Here is an 11290-nt window from a genome sequence, read left to right on the forward strand (position 1 = left end):
CGGCGGGTTCAGGGCAGCCCTGTCACGGACGCGGGGACAGGGTCTCGCTGTCATAAACCAGTGACACTTGCTTCGTATCCGTCCGTTAGTAGGAAATCAGGCAGATTCCTTTTCCAGTCGTCATTGCAGATGCTCAGATCCTGCCTTGAACTATCTTGTGTTGGGACATAGATTTAAGAAGGTTGGGAGTTGGGCCTGCGGGTGGTGAGGTGGCTAAGGTACTGGCTCCCACGTGGCTGACTCCGCTGTTCAAGTCCCAGACCCAGCTCGCCCACGATCCTGAGAGGAGAGCGGAGGAGAAGGGTTTGCTGCATGACTGTCCACCCTGGGGGTGATTTCTCTCTCTCCCTGTCTGTATCTCTCCCCACCTCACACACACCTGACGGCAGAAATCTAGAAACAAAGGTTGGGAGTTAACAGCAGAGGTCATAGGCGTCCAGTGGGGATTCCAGTGGGGATTTGCTTGGGAACATGAATGACGTTTGTCTGGCAGCGACAAGGCCTCTCGTGAGAAGGCTGCTCCTGGGAAGGGGAGGACTTCACAGGAGGAAAATGGCCACCACTCCGGCAGCCGGGCCCTCTGGGACCCCGTACCCCAGAGGCGCGTGCTGGGAAAGTGTGTCCACTGCTGTCTCCCCAGGAAGCACCCCTGCCCCTGGGCTGTGGTGGGCGTTCCTGTGGGAAGGCAGCTCCTGGCTCTGCAGCCGTCAGCTGTGGGGTTCTTCTCCTTGGTGTTCTGACTGGCAGGCCAGGGGGGCCTCGGGAGTCTGCGTTGCTGTCCAGTGTCGTAGCCCTCCTGGGGCGCTTTGTGAAACCTCTCTTCAGGGTCACGCGTGACCGTTCCTCTGGCCGCAAAGAGCAGCCTGGCCCTGTTTGGTGGCTTTCTAAGGGTTCTGGAACTAACCGAGCTGCGTGGGTGGAGACCAGCGAAGCATGCACCTCTGTCCCCAGGGCGAGCTCCGTGGTTAGAGCTGCAGGGCGTCTCAGCATCCTGAGTTCCTGTGCCCCAGAGCAGTGGTTTCAGACCCCGCGTTTCTGTCTCCTGCGCTGACCTCAGTGGCTGGCAGGACCCACACACATGGTTCGGGCATTGAGAGGGCAGCGTGTGGTTGCAGCCATGTTCACCCGGCACCCTGGGGTGTTTCTGGGAGGGGGAGTTTCAGTGGTGCCCTCCACCAAATAGCCAGTATGTACTACCAGGGCCCCCCGGAGAGCTGAGTAACGGGTGATGAAGAGCCCTCCTGCAGCCCCCGAGGCAGCAGCTCTGCTGTAGGAGACTGTGAGGTGCCAGCAGGTTCTCGAACGCTCCTGAGATTCACGGGAGGGCAAGGTGGGTGGCTGCCCCCACCCCCAAAACTTCTCCTGGCTGGGACCTGGAAGCTCGCCCCTCCTGACCTCAGATCCTAAAACTTCTTATTAAGTTAGTCATTTCTGCTCCTGTTTTTGAGTTAAAAAGCATTAAACCAGGCCAGCAGGTGAAGTGGAGGTTAAGACACTGGATCCACGTGGCCAACCGAGGGGTTCGAATCTTGGGCCCGGTGACATGAAAGTCACTCTGAGTGCTTGTGTGCACACGTGTCCCAAATCCTGAGGAGCCTGGAGAAGGGACTGCGGCGTGGCCAATCTCCCTGGGGGAAATGGTCCCACAGCACACTCCCTGTAGCAAAACTTAGAAAGAAAGAAAGAAAAGAAAAGAAAAGAAAAGAAAGAAAGAAAGAAAGAAAGAAAGAAAGAAAGAAAGAAAGAAAGAAAGAAAGAAAGAAAGAAAGAAGTAAAAATAAAAGAAGAAACACCAAACCCAAATGGAGCAGCACCCCATGGTGCGTGGAAGCCCCTGCAGGTGGCGGGGAGCAGGGCTGCCCACAGGCCACACTGGCTGTACCACGAGAGTTTGTATTTATTCTGAGCCGTGAACTCCCACCGCCCCTGTTGTGCAGTGGCAGAGCTGATAGGGAGCCCCAGGGACACAGCCCTGTGGAAGCCACGTGTCCCCTCTCTCTGAAACAAAGCATGCAGACAGACGTCCACGTTTCTTGCAGGGAAGGACAGCCCAGAGAGTGACTTCATTCTAGCCCTGGTCTTGGCGCAGCTCAACGCCCATCCTGGGTGGGGCCTGGGCCATGCACCTCACCCCAGCTTAAAACTCACATTGGGCGCCTGTGCGTGTGTGCCCAAGATCCTGGGAGAAGAAAGGAGAAGGGATTGAGGCTGGCCATCCCCCCAGGGGATGATTTCTCACTTTCTGTCTCTCTGGGGAGTGCACATGCCCCTACAGGAAAAATCTCTAAGAAGAAAACATGGCTTTTTCTTAAGGTGTTTGCTTTTATTTAAAAGGGGGCATTCGCATATCAGCAATGGCCAGGCTTCAGCCTGCCACCTCCCAGAGTGGACACTGTGGCCCCTTCCCAGGGAGCATTGCTCACCTCAGCTCCAGCCACTCAGGGGCAGCAACCAGGGGCTCAGGTTTTGCTTAGCCTTTGAGGAGTCAGGTTAGAATTTAGGTAATTAGTTTAAGAAAGTATATAAGGATATAAGGATGTCTTTATTTTTTTAAGTTATTATTTTTATTTTTTGAGAGGTTTTTGCTGTAGGGAACGTGTGCTTGCCAGAAAGACAGAGACAAAGTGAGAAATCCCCCCCCGGGGGATGGCCACACCGCAGTCCCTTCTCCTCCATTCTCCTCTCGGGATCTTGGGCACGCATGCACACGTGCCTGGCGTGAGTTTAAGCCATCGGATCCAGGACTCAAACTGCGGTCAACTACATGGGAGTTCAGTGACAAAGCCATTATGCTAACTGCTGGTCCCTTTTATTTTTTTTTTAGAAGATTTTTAGGGCACGTGTACTCGCTGGAGAGAGACGGGGTGAAGATGAAAAATCACTCCCCAGGGTGGGGAGGAGGCCCCACTGCAGTCCCTTCTCCATTCTCCTCGGGATTTGGGGCATGTACGCACACAGACCTGGCATATACTCTAAGCCCAGGTCCAGGATTCAACCACATTGGCCATGTGGGATCCAGCCGCCCTAACCACCATACTACCCGGCTGGCTGAAAATGCAGTTTAGGGTAGCAGATGAGAAAGATATGGGACAAGAATTTCCCGTGTTTATTGGAGGAACGGAGACTTGCGAAACCACATTCTATGTTCCGAGCAACCGGGAGGCCTGGTGTTATCTTCGTCTCTGGGCTGAAACGGAGCGTTTCAAAACCTGCCCAGGAAAAAAAAAAAATGCATATTCCCGCATTGGTTCAGAGCCAGATCCCTTGAAATTGTTTCCAGGCTCATGATTTTGAAATAGTCAAAAGAAAATTTGGAACCTAAAATTATTTATCAGACTTTGGGCTATCATCTGTTTTTCTTCTGAGTTTTGTTTTGTGTTATCAGGCTCCTTGTTGAGAAAAGAATTGCCTTATATTTTCTTGGGAATCCAGGTAGCCTTCCTTAAGTTTGAGAGAGAGGAAGTCCTTCGTTCCGAGGGTACTTCAAGGAGTTCACGTGGATGGGCGAGTCGTTGGCGTGGTGGTAAGGGCTGGCAGCGTGCTTCAAGGCTCTGAGCCTGCAACTTAGAAAACACAGCCTAGTGTGCGTGCCCAGAATCCCGAGAGGAGAATGGAGAGGGAAGGAATTGTGGTGTGGCCATCCCCCCCCCCCGGGGGGGTCTTCTTTTTCTTCCTCTCTCTCTCTGTTCTCTCCCTCTCTCCCAGGTGAGCACAGTACCCTATGGCAAAAGTGAAAGAGGGTGTCTCAGAGCTGAGCCGGGGCTCAGAGCGCCCAGTGGCAGCCCCTGTGCTGATGCTGGCCATGTGCCTCAGGCCTAGCCCCTGTAGGGGACTGTCCTGCGGGGGGAACCAGCCTCTGGTGCTGTGCTTGTCCTTGCCCTGGTGCCAGCATGCTTCCAGGGTGTAAATCTAACTTTGCTGGCTGAGGTCAGAGCATTTCAATACTTGAGAAAAACCCTAGAGGAACTTGGGCTCCTGCCGAAGTGCTGAGAGGACGGATTGTCTGGGCCGTGCACTGCCCTCCTTCCCCTGGTTGCAAGAACTGCAGAGTGGGCGTGAGTCACGACACTGCCAGCTGGCACTGCTCGGGTAACCCTGGGTGCTTACAGTGTCCCCAGCACTCCGTCCTCATGACCACACCATGAAACAGATTCCTCTTCCTGCTGCCATTTCTCCAGTGAGGAATCGGAAGCCTGGACCGTGAAGTTACTCACCTGCACAGCAGGCCAGTGGGGCTCGGATGTGAGCCCAGGCAGATGGGCTCCAGGGTCCACGGGCAATTAGACGCTACCCTTTGGAAGACTGGCACGAGGGTCAATGGCGTGCGTGGAGTCACAGCAGTGTCGGGCCCCTAGCGATTGCTTAGCCCATAGCTGTGCTCGTTCGCGGATGTGCGAAACCACAGAGCCCACCGTGTATCCAGCTCTGACGGGAAGAATGGGGAGAAAGAGGTTTGGAGGAGGCATACCCAGTGTTGGCAGAGTTATTCCTGGTGATGTTGTTATTAAGTTAACTTTACTTTTTTTTTTTTTTTTGAGAGGTTGTTGCCATAGGGCGTGTGCGCTTGCCAGAAAGACAAAGAGACAGAAAGGGAGAGATTACCCCACACACACACACAGGGGAGAAGCCACACCGCAGTCCCTTCTCTTCCATTCTCCTCTCGGGATCTTGGGCACGCACACAAACGTGCCCGGCGTGAGTTTAAGCCACTGGGTCCGGGACTTGAACTGCAGTCGACTACGTGGGAGTCCAGCAACATAGCCGTTATGCCAACTGCTGGCTCCCGTTCATTTTACCTTCTTGTATGTTTTTCTGTTTTCCACATTCATCATAGCAAATGCGGGTGGTTCTTATGATTTGAAATAAAAGTCTAGAATACATTATTTTAAAAAGAATAAAGATGAGCAGGAGCCCATGGGGTGAACAGTGCCCCCAGCCCAGCAGAGCTGGGGCATGAAATGGCCCACCGTGTCTGACTTGGAAGCCCTTAGGTCTTTTCCTGTTTGTCATCTTCTTCTCATGGCATTGTTGGACACGAAGACATTTTCTCTACTGACTTCCTTGGTGGATTTATAAAGGCTTTTTTCTTTTTAAAGAATTTGTATGTATGTATGTATGTATGTATTTTTGACCAGAGACAGAGAAGGAGAGTGAGAAGGCAAATTGCCAGGTCCAGTACTCGAACCACAGTCAGCCATGTGGGAGTCCAGCGCCTTAATCACCGTGCCACTTGCTGGCCCAGTGCTTCATTTGAAGAGCCTAGACATGTGAGGGCAGCCGTTTCGTCCTTGTGGCTGGTGGAATGAGCATGCCTGTTAAATTCAGTGGCTCCCCAAGTGGCACAGTGGCTAAGGCGCTGGATTCCCACATGGCCAATGCGAACCACAGTTGACCATGTGGGAGTCCAGTGCCTTAGCCACTGTGCCACTTGCGGCTTGAAAATCACACTGGACGTGTGTGCATGCGTGTCCAAGATCCTGAGAGGAGAATGGAAGAGGAAGGATTATAGCATGGCCATCCCCCCAAGTGGTTTCTCACTTTCCGTCTTCCTGTCTGTCTCTCTGGGTCAAACGCATGTGCCCTATGGCAAAAAAACTAAAATTAATAATAATAACAAATCGTTGGCTCCCCATACCTGCTCTATCTGGAGCCAGCTCCCCGGAGTTCCCCAAGAGAGACGTGTGGCTTTCAGTGTCAGGTGGGGCTCAGTCCTGAGAGTGGTCTGTTGTCCTCGTCCACAGCACCGTGGCACAGGTGGCACTGGGTCCCGTGGCTGCTGAGTGTCCCTCAGTTCAGGCTGGCCTTGAGGTCCCAGCGCCTGAAACCTCCGTGTAAATCTCTGCTGTGCCGGGGGCTCCATTTTAAGTCTGGCCATTCCTTCCATACCTTTAAGATTCGATGGGGGGCCTGCAGGTGGCATGGTGGTTAAGGGTGCTAGATTCCCACGTGGCCAACCGCGATTTGAGTCCCAGACCTGGTGACTTACTTTCTCACTTTCCTTCTCGACCCCTCTCTGTCTCTCTCTGGTCAAATTAAAATAATAATAAAGTTAAATGGACACATTATTTTAAAAAATTTGATGGAAATTTACTTGACTGTTCTTATAAGAGATGGAAATTTAATTTTAATTATATAAGCATTCTGTTCTAGTCACTTAATGGTTTTTTTTTGTTGTTTGTTTTTTTTTTTTTTTTTGGAGAGGTTTTTGCTATAGGGCGCGTGCGCTCTCCAGACAGACAGAGACATAGAGACAGAAAGCGAGAAATCACCCTCCGGGGGGATGGTCACGCCACAATCCCTTCTCCTCCATTCTCCTCTCGGGATCTTGGGCACGCACGCACACGCGCCCGGCGTGAGATTTAAGCCACCGGGTCCGAGACGCGAACCGCGGTCGACTACGTGGGAGTCCAGCGACATAGCCATTACGCTAACTGCTGGTTCCCTTAATGGTTTTTATTAAATTCATTAATTTATGAAATCTAGAGTCAGATTTAAATAGTCTGTTATAGCAGGTTTCTTACCTAGGCCATAATTCATAATAATTTTACTTCTTTGGGGCCATTCCTGTAGCCTAGTGGTTAAAGGAGCCAGATCCTACATGGCTAGCTGGTTTGAATCTGGCCCTGGCAGCTCAAAAAACATGCCAGGCACATGTGTGTGCATGATCCAAATCCTGACAGGCTGGAGAAACGGAGGAGTCGGGATTGTGGCTTGGCCATGTCTCATCACGGGGTTCTTTCTCTCTTTCTGTCCGTCTGTTTCTGATGAGCATGCTCGCTCTGGCAATTTAAAGAAAATGCGGGGGGCCAGCAGGCAATTTAAGGCACTGGACTCCCACATGCCTGTCTGCGGTCCAAGTCCCAGACCTGGTAGCTTGCTTTCTCACCTGCCCTCTCTGTCTTTTCACTGGTCAAATTGAAAAAAAAAAATTAATTATTTATAAAAAAAATTAATAAAAAAAATGAGGGCCAGCCAGGTGACGTGATGGTTAAGGCAGCTGGATCCCCCATGGTGGACTTAATGGTTCAAGTACCAGACCCAGTGCTTTAAAAATACACTGGGTACATGCCCAAAACACCTGGAAGAGAATGGAGGAGAAAGAATTGTGGTGTGGCCATGCCCCCGGGAGGTGATTTCTCACTTTTCTCTCTGGTAAATACATGCCCCTCTAGCAAAACTGTTGGGTCATTGGAAAAGTCATGACAGATTTTTCTATGTTTTTCTATGCACAAATGAATTGAGTTTTCCGACTACCCAATAAAAACTAAAAATAAATGAAAAAAATCTTTTTAAATGAAATAAATGAAAAAAATTCTTTTCAAATGTCTGATCAGTTTTCCTCCCACTATCATTTATTGGTTAATACTTCCTCCAGTGGTGTGGTTTGCAGCACTGTGTAAACATTTTTACATATACTCAATTTTTAAATTTTTTTTGCAATTCAGTACTATCCAGTTTAATTTTTCAGAATTCTTGAAAACAAACCTTTAGACGAGTTTCATAATGTCTCTGCCATGCTCTGAAGAATTCCCTTTGGAATTTCGACCAGATTTATTTTAACGTTTACGAATTGCGTAAGAATTCCTCAGCGACGCACCTGGGCGGTTCAGGCGTCATTGTGCGTGTGTGTCTCATGCCGTTGCTGAAGAAAGGGAAGTGTCTGCTCACTGGCAGGGTCTGAGGGAAGGACTGACCAGGTCCCATTCTGTTTTGTGTCCCTGGTGCAAAACCGCTGGGCCAGGGCCAGTGTAGGCCATAGGGCATCTAAGCTTGCTGGAGAGAGGACAGAGGGAAAGTGAGAAACCACCCTTCCCACCACGCACACGTGCCCAGTGTGGTTTTCAGGCTGCTGGGGCCAGGCCTCTAACCGTGGTCAGCCATGTGGGAGTCCAGCCTCTTAGCCACCGCACCACCTGCTGGTTAGGCTGTTAGCGAACACTTGTCACGTGAATGAACAGATACCTTGTGTACTTGCTGTTTTCCCATTTTCTTGGATTGCATGCTCTGGATCCATTCCAGGAATGCATCGTGGGTCAGAGGAGATGAACATGATCAGACCTTCTAAAAGGTACCGAGTTTGGATGGACGGAGATTCTTTGCGGAGTTGGAGAGCAGGGACTAGGAGCCTAGGTGTCTTGGGTTTGAGTGGAGACCAGTCAGGTAACGCGGCCTTACCCCCGCTGGGGTGTGACCGCAGCCCCTCTCCTCCAGGTGCGTGAGTCCTCCTGAGAGTGGGCCATTAAATGCGCATTGAAATCAGTTGTGACCCACCAACCCAACTATGGTGGGACTCGACTGAGCACCAACTGAAAGCCAGCCAGGGGCTTTGTGGGGTGGGACAGTCCCTGAGGTGCAAGGGAAGGGACAAGTGGCCAGGCCTGTCTCACCCAAGAATGGGCTTCTGGGCTTTAGGCTGCCGGAGGCCTGGGGATGAAGCTGTGTGGGCACCCAGGGTGGCACTTAGGGCTTCTCAGGCAGCTGTCAGCGACCGATCCCCACTCCAGCACGGGAAGGACCATCTGGTTTTCATCCTCTGGACTGGCTCCTCATGTCATGGCTGTGACATAAGGATCCTGCCCGCCCCTCCCGCTCCCCCAGGACACTCGCAGCTGTGCGGGGAGCAGCCAGAACAGCTTTCCAGATGTGGGGCTTGGTCTCTGATGTTGGGATTGGGACTGGGGTTTAGGCAGTCTCAGCGACCGAGCGTGAGATGGGAACGAGGTGGGTCTTTGAGGGCTTGACTATCCAGATAGCCAAGGCACCGTGCTAGGCATCTCGGACCCTTCCTAGACCAGTAGGTCTGGCTTCGGGCTTCAAGGAACTTAGCTTAGTGAGGAGCATGCGGGCCGTGCCCATCCCTGTCCGACAGCTTAGCTGGGCTCGCCGTTCAGGAAGTCCTCTGAGAAAGTTCTGGGCCTTGAAGGATGAGTAGGAGTTAGACCTAACTAAAACTGAGCAAGGCCCAATGTGGGTCCAGTCCTCTGTGGACAAGATAGGAAAGGGGGGAGCCAGGCTGGCGGGGTGCCGGGCAGAGGAGGCGGGGTCCCACGCGGCTGACTGGGGCTCATACCCTGGCCGTGGTGGGGAAGCAGGTGCGTGTGCACCAGCTGCCAGGACCCTGATGGGCCTGGCTCCTACTGTCAGGTTCCCAGAGGAGCTTTCTCCTTTGCCTCTGCACATGGAGGTGCTGGGCCTGACGTCGTCACGCTACACTGGGTGCCACTGTGGGCTGCCCCATGGCATCCTTCCTCCGCCCTGGGGCTGCTTTGCAGGGCACAGCCTGGACACCTCCCACCCACCTGCCGTCTGCTTTATTCACGGCCAGCTTCCCCCACGTCTTGGTTTTTGTCGAGTGTTGTGTTTGGTAATGTTTATATGGAGAACTTCACCCATTGTGGTGTTCACTGCTACGGGGGCTGGTTCGTGAACTTACCACACAGCCATGGTTCAGAGCGGCCTCATCACCCCACATTCTCGCAGACCAACCTTCTGTAGTCTGCTGCTCACCTCACTCGCTGAGCCCTGGCCACGGCAGACTCGTTGTGTCTGCATGATGTCGCCTTTGCAGAAGGCGACACACCTGCACTGGCTAGGGACAGAGGACGAGGTACCGCAAGGGGAATGGCCGCGCCTCCGTCCCTTCGCCTCCGTCCCTCCTTGGGATTTTGAGCTCACCATACACACACGCCTGGTGTGTTCCTCAAGCTGCCGGATCTGGAACTTGAACTGCGTGGTTGGCCACGTGGGGTTTAGCTGCCTTAACTACTAGGCCAGGAGCCAGCCCCAGATGCATTTTACTTTACTGTGTTTAAGCCATGGGGTGCCGGAGAGACAGAGGGAAAGTGAGAAGTCACCCCTGGGGACAATGGCCACGCCACAGTCCCTTCTCCTCTACTCTCTTCTAGGGATTTTGGGCGCAAGCACATGTGGCCAGTGTGAGCTTCAGGACTGGGACTGTAACCGCAGTCAGCGTGGGAGTCCAGTGTCCTAACCACTGCACCACTTGCTGGCCCTCCTGAAAGGCAGTCTGGTAAGCCCTTCCTCTCGGGTGGCCGTCACATGATGTCCCTCCGTCTCTCCAGGCCCCTAACCGTCAGCTCATGACATACTGGCTGCAGGAGCTGCAGCAGAAGCGATGGGAGTACTGCACCAGCCTGGACGCGGTGAAGTGGGACAGCAGGGCCTCCCCCACCCCCGGGGAGTTCCCCAAGGGGCTCGTGGCCAGGAATAACCCAGGTGAGTCAGAAACAGAGGGCTACGTCAGTTCCTGGTCCGTAGCTCTTCGACACAGCACAGCACTCAGGGCAGGAGGGTGGATCCAGCGTGAGGATAACGGCTGTGACCCCTCGCGAGTGACATATGACATGGAAGTGTCCCCACGCCCGAGCACCTGGAGGAGGTGGTCTCACCCAGCAGGTGGTGAGCTGTGCTGCGGTAGCTCCAGGCCCGGTGCAGACCCGGCCTACTCCCTGCCGTACCCGCAGGTGGAAGGCTCACGCCCGCGGCTCACACGTGGGCAGACCTGCTCTGCCTTGGGATGGCCGCTACCCTGGGAAGGGGATTCCCTGTTTCTTAGGACAGCTGAGATACAAAAGCTGACGTTTGGTTCTGGGTTCACGGTGTCTCCGTCCTCTGTGGCAGTGTAGAGATCACGTGGTCCACTGTGTGGCCGTCGGGAATGAAAACACGCGAACTCCTCCTGACTGTTTGGCTCTGCCGAGGCCTCCAGAGAGAACAGGGTGGCGTGGTCAGCCGACCACCCCCCTCCTACCCACTTGCAAGGCTGGGGTTGCACTGCAGGCCTAGAAGGCCAGGCCGTGGTACGTGCCTCTGTGAAGGCCACACAGCTCACGGGGCAAGGCTGAAGCCGGTGAGGTTCCCACCCCTGGAGAAGGAGCTGTGGCCTGCACTGCAGAAAACCGTCTGCTCAGCAGCTCCCAGCTCCCTCGTCGGGGTGGCCTCGGCCTGCAGGCAGCTGCTTTGTCCAGAGACTTCATGTCTTCTCTCTCTCTCTCTCTCTCTCTGTGCATGCCTGCACACGTGTGTGCCTCCTACCTGTTGGTGTGTTTCCTGTGAGAGCCCCGAGGCCACTTGCTGGTGGCGAGCACTGCAGTTGCACACAGGCCGAGGGGCGCCTTCAGGTCTGAGTTCACGCCCCGTGTCTGGCTCGGGATTCTGGGCGTCGTGGACTGTTTGCTCGGAAGCCATGTTCCAGGGCTGCTCCTCAAAGAGGCTCTGTACGCAGTGCCTGAGTCACTCGGAGCCCCGCGGGGAGCTGGCCGCCGTCGCG

General features: G+C 53.6%; 1 protein-coding gene across 1 annotated transcript in view; it reads left to right on the forward strand.

The window, feature by feature from the left end:
• The window catches only part of TBC1D2B (TBC1 domain family member 2B), a gene marked incomplete at its 5' end in the record, with an annotated part of 53903 nt that overhangs the window by 10824 nt on the left and 31789 nt on the right, over positions 1-11290 (forward strand). Inside the window, 1 exon segment of the mRNA XM_006142619.3 lies at positions 10083-10236. Coding sequence (XP_006142681.2) covers positions 10083-10236 — 154 coding nt within the window.

The sequence above is a fragment of the Tupaia chinensis genome, unplaced genomic scaffold (genome assembly GCF_000334495.1).
Source record: "Tupaia chinensis unplaced genomic scaffold, TupChi_1.0 Scaffold000078_1, whole genome shotgun sequence".
Taxonomy (NCBI): Eukaryota; Metazoa; Chordata; class Mammalia; order Scandentia; family Tupaiidae; genus Tupaia; species Tupaia belangeri.